Raw genomic sequence first — 16,598 nt, 5'->3', positions numbered from 1 at the left:
GCCGGTAAGAGCTGCGGGCGGCGGGGCCGGGCGTTTATAGGTGACACAAGGCTGGCCCTTTGGCTCTGAGGCGTGCTTTAGCCGCCCCGGTGTGTCGGTCGCTGGCCTCCCGTACGAATCATCCTGGTGTCGCTGCGGAGAAGAGCAGAGGTGGTTCATGCTCCGGGTGTTGCGCTTGTTCCTTGCGCTCCTGCGACTGGCATGAGATGAGAGTCCGGAGGGGAGGCAGCAAACCTGCCGGGTTTTGCTTGGCAGCTGGAGAACAGGGTTGTATTTTATTGTCAATAAAGATAATGAGACCTGCGTTTGGCGTCCTTAAAAACGTACGCTTTGCATGAACCGATTTGCTTCCTTTTCCTAGGTCATTGTTTCAGGGTTTATAATAAAACCGCAAGACGCACAGATTCTCATACGACAACCAGCCGTGTGGCAGGCCCTTGCCCCCGCTCACCCTGCCCCGCGGGGGAAGGATCTCAGCCTCCCTCGGGAGCTGCCAGCCAGGGCGCCGGGCAGCCACGGGAGCCCCTGGGCAGGGGAGGGACAGTAAAGCCTGGGGGTGCCGGGCTCTGGGGCGGGGAGGGGAACGCGGCGCCCAGGGGTGGCCTGAGGGCAGCGCGGGGCGCTGAGGGGAGTGCGGGGCGCTGAGGAAGCCGCGGGGCACTGAGGGGAGTGCGGGACGCTGAGGGGCAGCCCTGAGGGGAGCGCGGGACGCTGAGGGGCAGCCCTGAGGGGAGTGCGGAGCGCTGCGGGAGTGCAGAATGCCGAGGGCCGGCCCTGAGGGGAGCGCGGGGCGCTGAGGAGACGCCCCGGCGCTGAGCAGGCGGGAGGCCGCGGCGCGGCTGACAGCCCGTCCCCGCCGGCGCTCGCTGCCCCGGAAGAGGCGGGGCGGACGGCGCGGCCCACGTGCGGCGGCGGCATGGCGGAGGTGGAGGCCCCGGGCAGCGGCGCGGTGACCGACCCCCGCGGGGTGCTGCGGCAGGGCCGCGCTTTCCTCGACTTCTTCTGGGACATCGCCAAGCCGGAGCAGGAGGTGCGGCTGGCGGCCACCGAGAGCCTCCTGCGGCACCTGCGGGAGGGCAGGAAGGTGAGGCCGGGGCCGGGGCCGGGCCGGGCCGGGCGGAGGGGCTGCGGGTGCGGGCAGGCGGCGGGCCGGCACGGCACTGCCCTCCGCTTACGCTGGGAAACGCGTCTGTCGGGTAGAGGCGCGGCGGGGCCGCGGCCGGGCGTGCGGGGTGGGGGTGGGGGCCGGCAGCCCGCTGGATTCTGAGGAGCAGCGGCATGTCAGGAGCTGTGTCTCTCTTCCAGGACGACGAGCTGAAGTACACCCTCAAGCGTCTTGTGGAAGGACTCGGAGCTACCCGCGAGGCCGCCCGCCCAGGCTTCAGCTTGGCCCTGGCGCAGGTCAGTATTTATCTTTTATCTTTATATATCCCAGAGTGGAGCAGAGCACTCTGCGGCCCCTTGACAGCTTCAGTCAATTCCTGGGATCCCCCTTTGCTGTTTGTGAGGAGGCTGGAGGGCTCCCCTCTGGCAGCTTCCGCATGCAGATGACAGGGAGGGCTCTTGCAGTGACCATAGGAAAACTGTGTGGTTTTAAATGGTGCTACTCTGCTTTAGGAACAATGCACTTATAATGATATAAGCTACACCAGTATAACACTCATGCTACAGAATTATGTTCTACTACAAGAACCGTCCTTAATTTGCAAAGGTTTTCAAGTATGCTGCATACAGAACTGCTGTGACTTCTTAAAATTGACTTGCTCCTGGTGTTTGGCTGTTGGTGTGGGAGATCTGAAAAGGCAACCCGTTAATACACACTTCAAAGTTGTTGGTTTTTTTTTTTTCTCAGTGCTGCTTGGATCTGTAACATAGCAAAGAGTCCCAGTAACTGGGATCACCAGTAGGACCTGACCTCAGCTCACCTGAGAAGTTGATAATGCAGGAGAGCTTATGTTTTTCTCACTTAGATCAGGGCCTTGCCCATGCTGAAATGCTTCGTTGCTTCTGTTAACGGGGTCATGCAGTTGCAGGAAAATGTTCTCATTATTAATCCTGCTATGTCATGTATTGGGGGGGGGAAGAATATCAGCTGGTGTATTTACATCTGCACTAGTTCCTATTCTAACATATCATTTACTGATCTACTTGCCTCTATTCTGGCTTAATAAAGCACCACATCTGCTGCTGTGCTGAGCAGCTGTTCAGCTCTATTTCAACTGAACCCGATAAAACTTCATAAAATGAAAGAACTGCAAACTGAGCTATTCCATTCATGTCCTCAGGTTTTACAGGCTTTTGAGGAAGTTCCAATATGCAGTGTCCTGGAACAGATAAAAGAAAAACACAATCTGGAAAAAGTGAAAAAGGTGAGTTGGCTTATAGCAGCATTGGCCAACAGCTTGGTGCCCAGGTACTGTAGTTTCGGGGTTCTTGCTAAAGCAAATAATTATAATGAAACAATGGAAATATTTGTGAAAACTGGTTTGTCCATGTGACAGAAAGATAATCTGGAACAGTTCTTAAGTGTAGTGCAGTGGGTTGCTTCCCAGTATGTTATCTTCAGATGCTAGGGTATTCAAGGCTAGATCTTCTGGCCATCTTGTGCCACTGATCAGAGCTATAGCTGACTGTGAAATCGAACTGCTAATTGAAGTGGATTTTTAACTCCCTTTTTTCCTCCTTTTCAGAAACTTGTGAGAAATGCTGCTTTTGGAAACTTTTTTGGAGTTATGGCTCTGTTTCAATCTGGCCGGCTTGTTAAGGTAACGTTACTGTTATGTTGTTTATCAGCACTGGTTCTAGGGCTGTCTGAAGTGGAAAGAGGATATATAGAGAAAGGCTAGTCGATGAGATGGGACTTGAATCGTCAAGCTCAGTTCATTTCTTTTGCATTTTTGTGCCTTTTAAATGACTATTCCTGATTAGAGTGTAGGAACTGTGTCAAATAGTACAGGAGGTTCCCAACTGTCCTGTAAGGAAGGGATCTGTTATCATACACAGCCAGAACACACCATTTTGGGAAAAGCTGAGTGGCCTATCGAGATGCATTTGTGTAGCGTTCTTACTACAAGTAGGTGTAAGGATCTCAAGAGTGGGTTATTACCTTCAGTTTAATCTTTATGTTCTCTGGTTTTGGCTTATCTTCCCTCTACAGGACAAGAAAGCTCTGCTGGAGAGCATCCAGCTTCTTCAGCAGCTGGCCCATCACCAAACACACCTCAGAGACCTCCCTCGCAAAACTCTTATTGACATCATGTCTGAGGTATAGCACATGGTGGGTGGGAGGAGGGAGGACTTTACTTCAGGGACTGCTTTTTCCTTAGTTTCTTCATAGGTGAAAGTTAAAGATGGGGTGTGGAAGAGTGAGTTTAAACTGTGGGTTCTGTTTCCTACATTGTCTGTGGGTAGATGCTTTTATTCTGGGAAGGATGCTGTGGTTTGGCTTAATCTAATTTCATCGTGGACAAACCAGTAGGTTTTTGGTTTTTTTTCCCCAGTTGACTTGCTTGGGTTCTATGTTAGACCGTCTGCTCTTTTGAATAGAAGTATGCTGAAAACTCTGGACAGCAAACCTTCTGTTTTATGCTGCAAGCCTGGGCCTAAGGTTGAATTTTTGGCTGTTTGGAGTGAAAGGATGTAGGGACATGGTGTAAAGGAACAGAGTATGTAGGAAAAGAAGAGAGTGTGTTTGTTTCCTCTTTTTGTGTGGATGTTTGCAGATACGAAGGCTAACTAATGTTTTGTATGGAAGTGTTCTGGGTCATCTAGTCTATCCAGTCTTTAAAAAATACAAATTAAAGCAGTTTTTGTGCATTGGTGAAAATGTTGGATCCAGTTTTCTTCAAAACCATTGAATGCAGTTGTTTCCAGCAAATCTTATTGAAACAAGTAACTTATTTTGGGGAAGTATAATTAAAAGCTAATACAAGAGTGTTTCCTCCTCCCTGGGCTGCACGGCTGTACAGACAGGAGCAGTCAAACAGCAAGAGAACAATTGCAGCTGGAGTCAGTTGGACCAGAATTGCTATCTGATGACAGCATATTGTTGTACTCCACATGGTTAAGCACCTGGGGACTGTATGGCAGTACTGGATACATCCATTATTTATTTTTGGTTGTGTCACCATAAAAACTATTTCTAAAGTTTCCAGAACACTGCAGGCTTTTACTAAAATGCCCTACAACGTAGATACTTTAATATACTGCACGGCAAGTTAGTAAAATGTCCTCATATGTTTCTGATATGCTTGTGCCTTCGTTCCTGTCTAGGTTCCTGAAAGTGTGTTTCAGGAGGTCCTGTTTGACATCTTGCAAGGTGACCTTGCTTCAGCCTTCACATCACCAGAAAACCTGCACCTTTTGCTTGTGGGCATCCAGAAATTCCCTGGTGTTCTGAAACCCAAAAATCTGAAGAAGCTGTTTGGCTCGCCTACTGTTGTAAACGAGGAAAATATTCCCAGGTAAGTTCCTAAATAAGGAGCATTAAATGCAGTATTCTAGGTCTCTTGGCTAGTAGTGAGAGAAGTGTGGCTTTCATTCTGATACCTGCCTGTATTTGCCTCTGCAGGTGCTGTTAAGGGTTGGGCACTAACTGTTATGCAGGTTCCTAAATTACAGCTCTGTCTTTTCTCCCTAGAGGCACAGCCTGCAGTGCTCAGGAAATGTTCTGTGTACTTCAGCAGGATGAATTTGGCCTTCAGCAATCCCCTTCCAGGCCAGATCTCTCACATTATTTTCTTTCTTCTTCTAGACTTGTAGAGCTTCTGCAAAGTGCTGCCAAGTCTGAGAAGAAGGAGAAGAAATTGCCTGGTGTAGTGTTTGATTTGCTACAAGTTTCACTGAAGGAAGATGCCTTTGAACTGTTCTGGAAAGAAGGTGTGGAGAATGGGCTACTGAAGGAGAAATCAGGACCTGTGAGGTTTGTTTTAACATATGTTGTTTGTTGTTCTCCGTATTATCCTTCTGTTTCTTGCCCAGTCTTTCTGCTGCCCTGTGGTAGGGTGGAGCATACGGTTTCTTATGAACAATGTGAGAATGCTTGCTTTTGGCTAGATATTCATGAGAAACTTTGTAGGGAGCCTAAATCTAGGAGTTATTGTAAGATTTCTCTTAAAATTGTGGCCTATAACAAATTTGAGGTTAAATTTAACTAGGACAGCACATAAAGCTGATGCACCTCATTGGCCATAAATGTGTCTTAAATCTATAGCTTGCTCCTGTGAGACTTGTCAGAGGAGCTGTACCATCCTTTTTTCTCTGGTTGAGAGGGAGGGTCATTTGGCTTTGTGTGGTTTAAGGACAGCTCCTGTGCAGACAAGCTCTTAGTTCTGAAATTTGTGTCCAATACTGCTGGACTTGTGCTTTATGGGATGAACTGAATTAAAGTGCCTGGATATGTCTGGATTCTGACGTGGTCCTTGCTTTAAGTAGGATATGGCTGTGGTTGACATCATAACACTAGCTGTTTCAGCTCCTTTTCCAAGTTTAATATTAGACCTTAGTAGGATTATTTGTCTGTTGAGACCCATGCTGTTTAAAAATGCGGCAAGATCTAGATTACAAATCTGTGAGCGTTTTGGGGAAGCATGATTTAATTTGGACCATAGCAAATAAGTCTGTGGCCAGGTTTAAGTCTTCCTTAGATCAAAAGTTTAGAAGTTGCAGAGGTACACCTAAAAGAAATAATTCTTAATGTATTATGTGAGTATCACAGTGAAAGGAAACCATTTTCCAAGCCTGAGCAGTTTAGGTCTTGTTTTACTTGGCTTGGGTAAGTGTAAAAATACCATTTGTATGCTCCGTGGTGTTACTTTTTTGCCTGATTTCCTGCAGAAATGAGGCTAGTGCTGTCCGTCTAATAACTCCTAAGCCTGTTGGGCAGTTACGATCAAATTGACAGCGAGTTGCTGTCAAAACTAAGTAAATTTGTGTAGTCAAAAACTGAGTAAGTTTTTATTAGGCCTGTGGAAATAAAGATCTGGAGAGAAGGCATCCAGAAAGTGGATTGAGGAAGGAACTGCTGGTGAGGACTCATCTATTACTAGACAGCAGAGGACTGACCTACTATGGGGAGAGATCTTAGCAGCTATGCTAGTCAGAAGAAAACATTTGGGCAGTAGGATTTTTGAACACAGGATCCATGAACTTTTGACGTCTTCCTGCATGCTCCATGTAGCCTGCCCCACCGCTTCTTCTGTCGTACCCTTGTGTGTGGCTTTCCTGCTGTGCCTCTACCTGAGGGAATCTTCTTTGTTCCCACTCAGTTACATGTGCTACCGGTTGCTGGGCAGTGCTCTCCCCTTGTTGTCTCTGGATCAGCTGCAGATGGTTCTCAGAGGGAAGGTGATGCAGCATTATGGAGAACACGTGGTAACAAGTCAGGTAGGTCTTCTGAAAGTACTTGTGCTCAGGGCTAAAGACCCTATCCTGAGCAGAAGTCCTCTTCACTCCCCTTTCTAGTTTCACATCGTCTTATATAAAAGTTTATGTAATTTTAGATGTTGGACTCTTAGTAAAAGTAAGGTTATTGTATGACCACTGGTTGCGGTGGGCTGAGTATAGACTATGTTTAATTGTCATTGCCTATTTGTGTATTTTTTGTTCAGACTTATTTTAAGAGTTCTGAAATTGTTTGGTCCTGACCTACCTACTTTCACTGATGTTGCTGAGAAAGCCCTAATGATAGGGGAAGCAGAGGAAGGGCAGCCCTCAGCATATTGACAATGTCATATGTCATCCTTTAACAGTCCTTTTGATTTTGTGTGTCCAGAACCTCCTTTTTGTCTCTCATTGTGCTGGGTGTTGCACGAACATTTGAAGGCACCGATGAAAAGGGACAACTCAGGCTTTTGTTTATGTTAGTGCTTGTTTCAATGAGCACATTTGACGTTTAAGCACAAATTTTATTTGGGAATTGGATTTTGGAACTCCCTTTTCCTTCTTCCCTCCTGGGAAGCCAGCAAACAACACAGTTCTGCAGTAAAGGGAGGAAGAATGGAAGGGGAATGCTGATAAAAACAGGATTTAGCTTGGCTTTTTGTGGTAACATAATCCTAAGCTGCCTCATGTAGGCTCAAAAATCATTGCCCTTTCTTGGGAGGAATAGGACTTTGCAGTTTCTCTGTTCTGGTATCAAAGTAGCAATAGATGCATGGCTTTGCTCTGTAAATAATGCTTCCCATGGTGCCTCCCTGTATGGACCAGGTTTCCCCAGGGTTTATCCACTGACTGACTTGTTTTTCTGTTTCTTGCTTTTTGTGCTGTTGCACAGTGAATTAGGCTGTGTTCTTCCATGTGTGTAAAAATTTTTTTTAATTCCTGTCTGAAATGTACAAATCCACTGAAGACAATGATTGACTAGATGGAAAGAGAAACTCCTAATATTGTTGATGATGAGGAAGTAAAAGATATCTTGCTTTGAACTTGTTGTTGTTTCTGTGGGTTTGTTTTGTTACTTGACACGGGTTGTTTGTTTTGGAAAGCAAATACTGTTCTCTTGTACGTTTTTAATGGGATTTTGGTTGTTGTTGGAGATGGAACTAGACTTTGGGTCTGATATTTACTGACAGTTAACTTCCTGAATCCACTTTTTTCAGCAGGGACCAAATGTACTTGATTTGCTTTTGTTGAGAGATGATTGATGAAAACCCTGTTGTGTGTTATTAGCCTACTTTACAGCAGTCTCTCCTTGAGGTTTTATCCCGGTTTTCATAGTGATGCATGAGTATTGAGTTCTCAAACAGTGGAAGTAGGAGCTTTTTAAGTTGTGTTTTGTGTGAATTTCTTGCAGGGGTACTTATGTTATAATTGGATGGATTTGTAGTTAATTTGGAATTTATAGCCCCTTTATTTAGAAGAGCAGTATTTCCTGGACTTTCGTTACCGTTTCTGTTCCTGCGAGGTCACTTGACCGTGCAGTATACTAATCAAATTGTTTTATTAATTTATGAAAGTTGCATTTCATTTTTGGAACTAAGCCAGCTTGCCCTCCAAGTTATGCTTTTGTTTTTTTCCGGAAGAAATGAGTGGGGTTGAACATTTGGGCCATGAAAGAACATAAGGAAATGGGATATATGGTGAGATGGGACATGTCCTGGTGGTCTGCATGCTGCTGGACAGTGCTCCAAAGCCAGCAGCCCGCCAGCAGTATGCCTCCTGGATCAGTGTCAGGACTGAAGACAGGACTCAACATGAAACAGCAACACCCCAGGATATGTTTTTTAGGTTAATGTGTTAACTCACCCTCCTTTCAGAGTGCCTCAACACTTCTGAGACACCAGGGAGAGGAAGTGGGATTTGTTCTACCCACTGTAGGTCAGCAGGCTCCAGGGTTGCTGGATGAGATTGGAATTGGTGTGGAGGAGTTTCCAAATCAAGGGAGGAAAGTCTAAGGCAGATGATGTGAGAAAGACACTGGACTTTCACTCAAAATGAGAGCTGATCAGTATAGGAGCTTAGCTGCACCTGGTCAGCCTGTGGTCTAGCCTGCCAAAGCCTGACTGTTTGGCAAGGTGCAAATTAAAGGGTTGAAGCTGGTATGTGACAGGGTTTTGTGGTTCTTACAGTGGTTGCTCCTATGTGAGGAAGACCGTGAGGTTTAATTGATGACCTACCATATGCTTTATGATAAATGTTCAGGCATGTGACTTTACTTACTGCAGTCAAATCTGTAAAGTGATTTGTACTACAAAGACACTCGGTATACTCACTGTGAGGTTTCTAACCTGCTTGTTTGACTCTGTTTTTCAGCTTCCAGACCGATTTAAGTTTGCTCCAGAGATGGAGAGATATATAGATGAATTTCTAAACAGCTGTGACGACGTGGAGAGGCAGCTGGCAGTGGTGATCGGCTTCTCCAGTCTCACCAATCAAGGCTATCCAGTGTTGTCCAGCTCTTCCAGGGCAGTCAGACACCTGCAACCAGTGGCATTGCAAAAATACGTTGACTGGCTCAAAGGCATGTTCCTCAGGCCAGACTTCGACTGTTGTTTAGATTTCTCAAGTAACCGGCAAAAACAGAACCAGGAAAATGTAAACATGTGAGTGTATAGGTGATGCATCTTCCTCTTTCTGTTCTGTGGTTAGAGTGGCTACCGGTGTGAAGTCTGGTTTGGACAGCCAATGTTTGCTGGTTCCCTTGCCATGAGTTGACAATTGTCACCTATTCTATTTCCTCTGTCCCAGAAGGTTTAGCCCCAGCATCATCTGACTCTTGCTGGGACAAAATTAAATTCTGCAAATGGGATCAAACACGATGAGAACCAGCCAGCCTGACCAAAGCGGACAAGATCACCAAAGAAACTTTTCTCTTGTTTTTCCAGCCCTGACAGCTCCTTTAGCAAAAATGTCCAGTGGCTTTCTTTTTCACTGCAGACTCTCAGGTCTTTGAGGGAATTGTGCATCCCTTTTATCTGACTATTAAACTGGTGTGAGTGCTCTTGTCTCTTTGGCCTGCAGCAAAGCACCCACTTCCATGTCTCAGGAGTAGTCTGTAAATACTTATATCCTTGATAGGCATTTTTAGCAAATTCCAGATAGGAAAACTTCCCAAGAAAAAGTTCTATCATCCTTGGTGCTGGTGCTTGCTGAATACCCACTACTTGGTGCTGTGGGTACTGGGTTGCTTGTGGGGGCCTCTTCCAAAGATGTGAGCTGTTAAAACAGTATGTCTTTGTGTTACTTGTGCACCTATAACCTCACTCTACTGACTACTGCAGTTCTTGAAGTGCTTTTTGCTAAGCTGCAGTACCTCTGTAGGGTAAACAGACTGTCTTTTACATAGTAAAAAGCAAACTTGGAAAGATTCTATCTCTTATTATGCACCTTTTGCTTTCTTACTTTGATTACTTTGCCATCTTTAGCGTAAAGCCTCTAAATACCTGAAAGTCACATCTTGCTACAGTGGATCATGTGGTTTGTGCTTGTTTTGGGTTTGTGTTCAAACTACTGATTCTGTCCACTTTCCTATTGAAAGAGCACAGCGTAAGATTGCTCGATTAAGAAAATGGATCACCCACCGACTCGCTAACCTCATTGAAAGTCCAGTGAAAAAAGAAGAGAGCCTTGTGATGGATATTTCCAGGTGAGAATGATTTAAAGACATAATGCCACATGTGCTTGGCAGAATTCTCTTTAGCTCTGTAGCAATATTGCAAGTAAGCTGTCCCCATGACACTAGGCAAGTTCAGTAGTAGAAATATTCCATAACATAAATTGTTTAGGAGACTAGGTCTTGTTTTAAAAATACTTTCTGCAAACTTGGACGAACTCTTTGCCATAAGTAGTTCAGGCACTTAAAATCATCCTAGTCCCATTTGTTTTCAGTAAATTTTAGGCTCCTGGTTACCTAGACTGCTTGAAGATATTACTTGTAATCTTTGCATCAGACCTTAATAAGTATTTATCTGATCAAATCTTAGTAAGAATTTATCTGCCAGTTTAATTGGGGAATTGGACTCAAACCTGACAGTCTGAGTGTTGTATTGTGTGGTCTCAAGTTCTGGCACTTCTGTGAAGTCCTGAGCATCCTTTTCTCTTCTTTACCCTATATACCTTGAGGAAAGGGTCTTATTTTAAATAGTGACCTTTTTCAGTGCTTGGACATCCTTGAATAAAGATTTGGTGAATATGTGGCACTATTTGGTTTGCATATGTGGGCTATTTTTACTTTGTTATGACCAGTCTGTCTTTGAATTTTGTTCTTGTTTCTGTCCATTCTAGGTTTTGCTTCTTCCATGCTTTCTTTGAGGCTAAGAAAAAGACTTCCCAAATATGTGAGACAAATGTCCTTCTATCAGAGCCCCTAGATGAACAGGCTCATTCCATGGTGGAAAACTACTTCTTTGGGTAAAAATTCTGCTTAAGTGCTTTAAGCTTGGAAATTTCTGGGTTTTTTTCCTGAGGATAAGGTCAGCCTGGGAATGTCAGGTTTGGGATTGTGAGCTGCTGGTGGAGTATTTGTTTGATTCCAGGACCAGGGAATGGCTTTTTTTAAGGAGATCCTAGACAGATTTTCCAAAGATCCTTAAATTTTGTCCAATAAAGACATAGTTTTGCATGGCAAACCTGCTGTGTATGTGTGTGATGATCAGATAGGTGTAGAGTTGAGTTCAGACTGCTTTTTTTTGTAAGATTTCCACTGCCTCTGTTGTAAACTAGAAGTGGACGGACCCAAGAGAGTGTGGTGGGTTGTGTGGGTTGTTCTTGGCTTTGTGTGCTCTCTGCACGCGAGCTGCTGGTGGCTCCACAGTACTCTCTGTACTAAGGCAGATGGAGCTGGTAATAATAGATGTTTTTAGGTGTTTGCCAAAGCTGGTGCTCCAACCTCAGTAGAGGGAAAGCAGAGGACTTGGTGGGACACAGAATGGGAAACAACTGAGAATAACAGTCAGAGTCCTTGGGGACACCAAGACAATGAGCTATACATAGCTGTGCTTGGATATATTCCTGGGCTGAAACTTAGGCCCTGTAAATCTGGGTTGCAATGAGTGACCAGAGCTCTGGGATGAGACTAGTTCTACTAGTGGGCGTTATTTTGGAAAGTGTGAGACGGCCATCTGGTTCCTCTGACAGTAACATGCTGGCTGGTTTTCTTTGCAGGTTACTTCAGACTTTAAACACCTTGACTGTTCTGGGGGATACAGCAAAGGCTGCAGCCTTGAGGGAGAAGCACATCCATGGTGTGACTGCAGATGGGAAGCTGTGGATCTTTCTCCTTGTTGAGTATGCCGACAAACTGCTCTCCAGTGAGCATGTCAAAGCTGTGAAGCCTTTTACCAAGGCACAGCAAGATGCCTGGGAGAGGTGAGAGGTTTGGGAAGCTGGGTGCTGGGTTGAGATGAGGAAGGTGGAAAAGCCCTAGTCTCTCTTTGGGCCAGTAAAAGAGAGATTGTATTTTCTCATCTTCCTGCTGTTGTTCTGGCTGCTGTGACAGAGCCGTTTCACGGGCAGTGGCAGTTTTATTTCTTCCCTTTAAGTATCCTGCACCTGTGACTGGGTTTCAGGATGCTTTTCTGTTTCTCATCACCCCGTTCCTTTCTTCCTGTTCCTTCTGTGTGTTAACTGTGTGTAGGTGGCCACGTCCTTTTCTGGTTTTGCTTGTAGCCCCTCTCTCAAGCATGATTGTAACTCTGCTAATCTTTTCTCTTAATAATGCCTGTACTAACTTCTCTTTTCCAGTACTCTTTTCTGAGCTTGATTTTCCATAAAGGTTTATGCCTTGGCTGTAGTATTAGGAATCTAGCCTGTGCCCAGGTGCAGAGTTTTTTATAAGCCACGCATGGTGAGATACGGTGGGTTAAGACCGTGTACTATATGTATGTCCAATTTCAGTAAATTAAATGTTAAGTACAGAAAATGGTACAATAGATCTGGTCTGGTCGTGTTTTTAGTTTGTTCACAAGAGAGGATTTGTTGTTTTAATTGTGAAAGACTCAAAAGGGTTTCTTTCTTCAGAACACTTAAGACTGTGAAGAAACTGCAGAAGAAGGAAAGTAAATCAGACAGTGCCAAAGTAGTTTCTTTCCAGCAACTTCTGCTTTTAATGGCCATTCATCTTTTCAAGGTAAGACCCCAAGCATATTTCAGTGGCGTCGAATGGGCCAATAGCTGAGCTTTCCGAACACTGAGCTGGAGAGTTTCTTTGTGTTCAGAGATTCAGTCTTTCACAGCTTCTGGCTTCTGAAAATGGGCAACTGACAGCCAGTAAACTGTGATTCCTACATTGACCATAGACATCGACTTACAGGGCCAAAGCTTGGCCTGAGCATTAGTTTTGCCCTTGATTTGCTGCTGAGTGGAGGAATTTTTACTTAGTTTAATATTTTTCTTCTGCAAATGGGTTGTAATAGCTGGTTTTAAGTTCTGTACCTATTTAGAGAGGTCCTTAGATTTGGTGTATATTCCTTTGGTTGCTGTTAATAGTGGGGAATTCGGGAAGGGTGTTTACTGTTTGCTTGTGATCAAACAGAATCAGTCTGATACAATGGATGTTCTGAGTGACCTTCTGAACTGCACAGAGAGGGCATTCAGCAAAGAACCTAAGAAGAAACAGACTGGTGAGTCCTTCCTACAGTAAGAAATGGAGTGGGATTGTTAATGGTCTATCAAAAGACAGAAGCCGAGAGTTCTGCATTAGTGAAGAACTCTTAACTGCATCTGTTCTGGCTTGATGTACTTACCCAGGAGAATCCCCTCTCCTTCAGTCTCTTTTTCTGTCTTTCTAAATCTCTTGTCTCTTGCTCCAGCTCTCTTATCTGCATCCTCAGGGGGTTGTTTTCCTGTGTGCCTTATAAAGGATGGGTGAGCTTTAGAGCTGGCCATTGTTCAGATGAGCAGTGTCCAAGGGAAACTGCTCTTTTTGAGTCCTTGTTCTGTGCTGGCCAAGAGCATGACTGAAGTGGTAGTATCTGCCCAGGCAAAGCTGTGGGCTCTCCTAACAGCCAGCAGGCCTGAAACTTGGTGCTTTCAGAGCTCAAGTTCTGGACAAACTAAATGTGTCCTCTGTGTATATACAGCCTGTTTGCTGATTTGGGCTAGTCCTTGTTTAGGGCCTGTGAGCTGGGTTGGGAATTGACCAGGAAAGAGCCTGGCTTGGTCTTTTGACTTCCTCTCTAACTGTGGTCTTGTTCTCCTTAAATCTCTGTGTAATTTTGAGGGTACTGTGACAATAAAAGCTGTAATTCTATGGTGGGTTGGTTGTATGTGGATCAGGATTCCCAATCTTGGACTGGTTTCAAATGTCGGCACTTCCCATGGGATGCTGTGACTCCTGATGTCATTTGAAGCACTATAAAATGTATATACTTTTGCTGACTAGCTGTTGATTGCTTTAAGGTGGCCAAATAGGTGTCACATAATTTGCAGAACTTCTAATTTAAGTAGTGACTTAATGAACAGTAGGTTTTGTTACCTGGTAAGGCTTTGCAGTGGCCTAAAGACAATTTCAAGCATGTTTCTCCATGTGGTTAGTAGCCTTCCAGTACAGCTACAGTCTTTAGCTTCACACTTGATTATTTCTGGTCTGTGTTGCTGAATGAGTACTTCTAATAGTCAGCTAGAAGGACTATCTTTTTTTCCTTGGTGAATTTTTCTTTAGTCTCTTGTTGATGTGCAAGTGCAGTGTTTTTGCCCCTTCCTGTCATTGTTTGTTCTGTGCAGACAACGCAGAGCCAGGATGGGTTGAGGTGATGGTGGAAATCCTTCTCTCCCTCCTTGCCCAGCGCAGCCTACTCATACGTCGGATTTCCAAGAGCGTGTTTGTAAGGATATGCCCTAACCTGACCAAGAGGGCTTTGCAGTTGATCTTGGATGTAAGTGAGGCACTAGTAAGGCATTGTACTGTTTGCCTGTCTTGCCCCTAATGGATATACAAGCATGTCTCTCTTTTGGGATTAAATGAAAGCTTCTTTGATTTAGAAAATGACAACGTGCGCTGCTGAATTTTAAACGTAGCTTACAGAGAGTGATTTTCTGGGTTTTTTGGGGGTGTTTTTGCTTGTTTTTTTATGGGAGCCTGAGATCTGCTAACTTTAAGCTTTATTTTTTGGTAGTTTTAGGCTGAAGAAATTCCTAGTCAGTTTATATAGCTGGTAGATTTTATATGTGAGTATAAATGGTAACAACTTCTTTTTTCTAGAAAGCCTAAACATAGAGGTGCTAAAAATAAGTGACACTGAAAACCTGAATTGGTCGTACTACTGGGTAAGGTGGTGTCTTCTGAGAGAGTAATATGTGGATTGCAAAGAAGGGCTGTCTGGTACTTTATATGATGAACCTAATTATTTTTAACAAATTCAAATTAAAATGTGTGATTGCACCAACCTCTTCAATTTTCTCCACCTATTTTATCACTTATAGGAAGAACTTAGCATATTAATAAACAAGATATTATAAGCCAGAAAGTTCAGCGCCCTTACTTACTATTTCATTATTCAGCTGGCTTACTGTGCTGAAATTCCTGTCTGTTGTACACAAGAAATGTGTCAAAACAAAATGCAACACTGGAAAACCACAAGTCGTTCTTTTTTGCAGGTTCTTGACCCATACCAGGAGCAGAATGAAGAAAGTGCTGTTGTTGTGATGGAAGAATCGGACAAAAAGATGAAATCTGCACAGGACATGGTAATTTATGTGCCATTGCTGGTGACAGATACTCTTCAGAACTTCACTGCTTAAAAATAAATTTTCTCCTGAACTGTGGTAATAGACTTAATTGCATTACTCTTAAGTTAAATGAATGTTGCTCTATTAAGACTTATTTTAAAAGTGCAGCACACAAATGGCTTGTTGGAAGTGCATATTTATTAGTCTCTTGGCCTTGAAGGAACATGCTGTTGGAGGTATGGGTGTTTGAATAGATGACTTAGGAGATGACTGCATCCTGAAGTTAGCACAGGCCTCTCCTTTTTGCAGAAACAATTGTTGCTGTAATGCACAACCATCTGAATTCAAAATCTTGGGTTTTAAGAACAGCAGAGATTCAATTCACAAAGCATTACAAGTATCAGCAGAAAGGAGAGTCCGATGGGGGCTGTTACTTCAGATGTTACTTTGAAGCTTCTTTTTGATACTCATTTAATATGATAGAGAAGTCTGTATTATGTTCTGCCTTTAGCTCTTGCGAAGACCTGATATCTCATTATCTGAGGTGTCTTTACTCGAATCTGAGGGCTGGAAGCAAGGCAGTAGGTTGAAGAGAGGCTTGAGTTTTTATTTCTGAATAGTGATGTATGTGAGAATTCAGTAGGGCTTGAGGAATGGTGGGGTCAGAAGATGAACTTTTCTTCCTTAGGATGAGGATGGAAGTGAGGAGTCCTCAGATGAAAGCGACACTGAGGAAGAGAATGACAGTGGAGATGAGGAAAAGAATGAAGAAGTCGATGATGATTTTCGAAGTCAGCTGATGAATGTTCTCCAGGCAGGGAATACTTTGGTACGTTTTCACTGCCTACCTTGATACAGATACCAGGAGGTTTGGGGTGGTGAGAGATTATCTAATACTCACATCCTGTCTGAATCCATGCAGTGGTAAGCCTGGCAGTCATCCTTGCATAACATTTGCAGCAGGAGGTCAGGATCTTCAAAGCATGCTGTGGGAATAAGTCACTTGTTCTTTTATTTATTGTTAGTATGTCTTGAGTGCTTTAGCTTGTCCAGTCTAACCTGATACAGCTTGTATTCCTGCCTGTAATAAATGAGGTTGGTGTGAACTGAAGCACTGAGATACTGCTACATGGTGCCTGTATTGGCTGGCCTGTGTGGAGGAGTGTGATCCCTGTAGGCCACTCTGGAGACTTCCTGTAGCAGCGTTGAAGTGTGGTTTAATGATTCCTATAAAGGCTACAGACATGGCAACTTATTAACCTCTTTACTGAAGGAGCAACAGCACTGAGGGAATCAGTGTCAAATCTTCAGCCTCCCTCTTCTCTTTCCTGATCCTGTAGCTCTACGTGTTAGTACTGTGCAGCCAGGATTACCTGATAGGAAATACAAGCTAGATTTCTCATGGGTCTGAACATCTGTTTTTCCCTCCCCATGTTATTATTCTGGGTCTAGAGGTAGCTACATCCCTACTGTGGTCTGCTCTTAGCTGTGGT

The 16,598-nt window shown here is 44.3% G+C and overlaps 1 protein-coding gene across 1 annotated transcript in view; it reads left to right on the top strand.

Annotated features, from left to right (window-relative positions):
• Positions 1–916: 916 nt before the first annotated feature.
• The window catches only part of MYBBP1A (MYB binding protein 1a), a 61,501-nt gene continuing 45,819 nt past the window's right edge, over positions 917–16,598 (top strand). The window contains exons 1-17 of the mRNA XM_037375094.1: positions 917–1,084; positions 1,306–1,401; positions 2,286–2,369; positions 2,691–2,765; positions 3,158–3,265; positions 4,273–4,463; positions 4,754–4,921; positions 6,267–6,384; positions 8,752–9,041; positions 9,977–10,084; positions 10,723–10,848; positions 11,602–11,805; positions 12,457–12,565; positions 12,971–13,058; positions 14,161–14,312; positions 15,034–15,123; positions 15,794–15,934. Coding sequence (XP_037230991.1) covers positions 917–1,084; positions 1,306–1,401; positions 2,286–2,369; positions 2,691–2,765; positions 3,158–3,265; positions 4,273–4,463; positions 4,754–4,921; positions 6,267–6,384; positions 8,752–9,041; positions 9,977–10,084; positions 10,723–10,848; positions 11,602–11,805; positions 12,457–12,565; positions 12,971–13,058; positions 14,161–14,312; positions 15,034–15,123; positions 15,794–15,934 — 2,316 coding nt within the window. The remainder of the gene's footprint in view (positions 1,085–1,305; positions 1,402–2,285; positions 2,370–2,690; positions 2,766–3,157; positions 3,266–4,272; positions 4,464–4,753; positions 4,922–6,266; positions 6,385–8,751; positions 9,042–9,976; positions 10,085–10,722; positions 10,849–11,601; positions 11,806–12,456; positions 12,566–12,970; positions 13,059–14,160; positions 14,313–15,033; positions 15,124–15,793; positions 15,935–16,598) is intronic.

The sequence above is a fragment of the Falco rusticolus genome, chromosome 1 (assembly GCF_015220075.1).
Source record: "Falco rusticolus isolate bFalRus1 chromosome 1, bFalRus1.pri, whole genome shotgun sequence".
Taxonomy (NCBI): Eukaryota; Metazoa; Chordata; class Aves; order Falconiformes; family Falconidae; genus Falco; species Falco rusticolus.
Note: the sequence above shows the minus strand (reverse complement) of the source record. Positions and strands in the feature narration are given on the sequence as shown.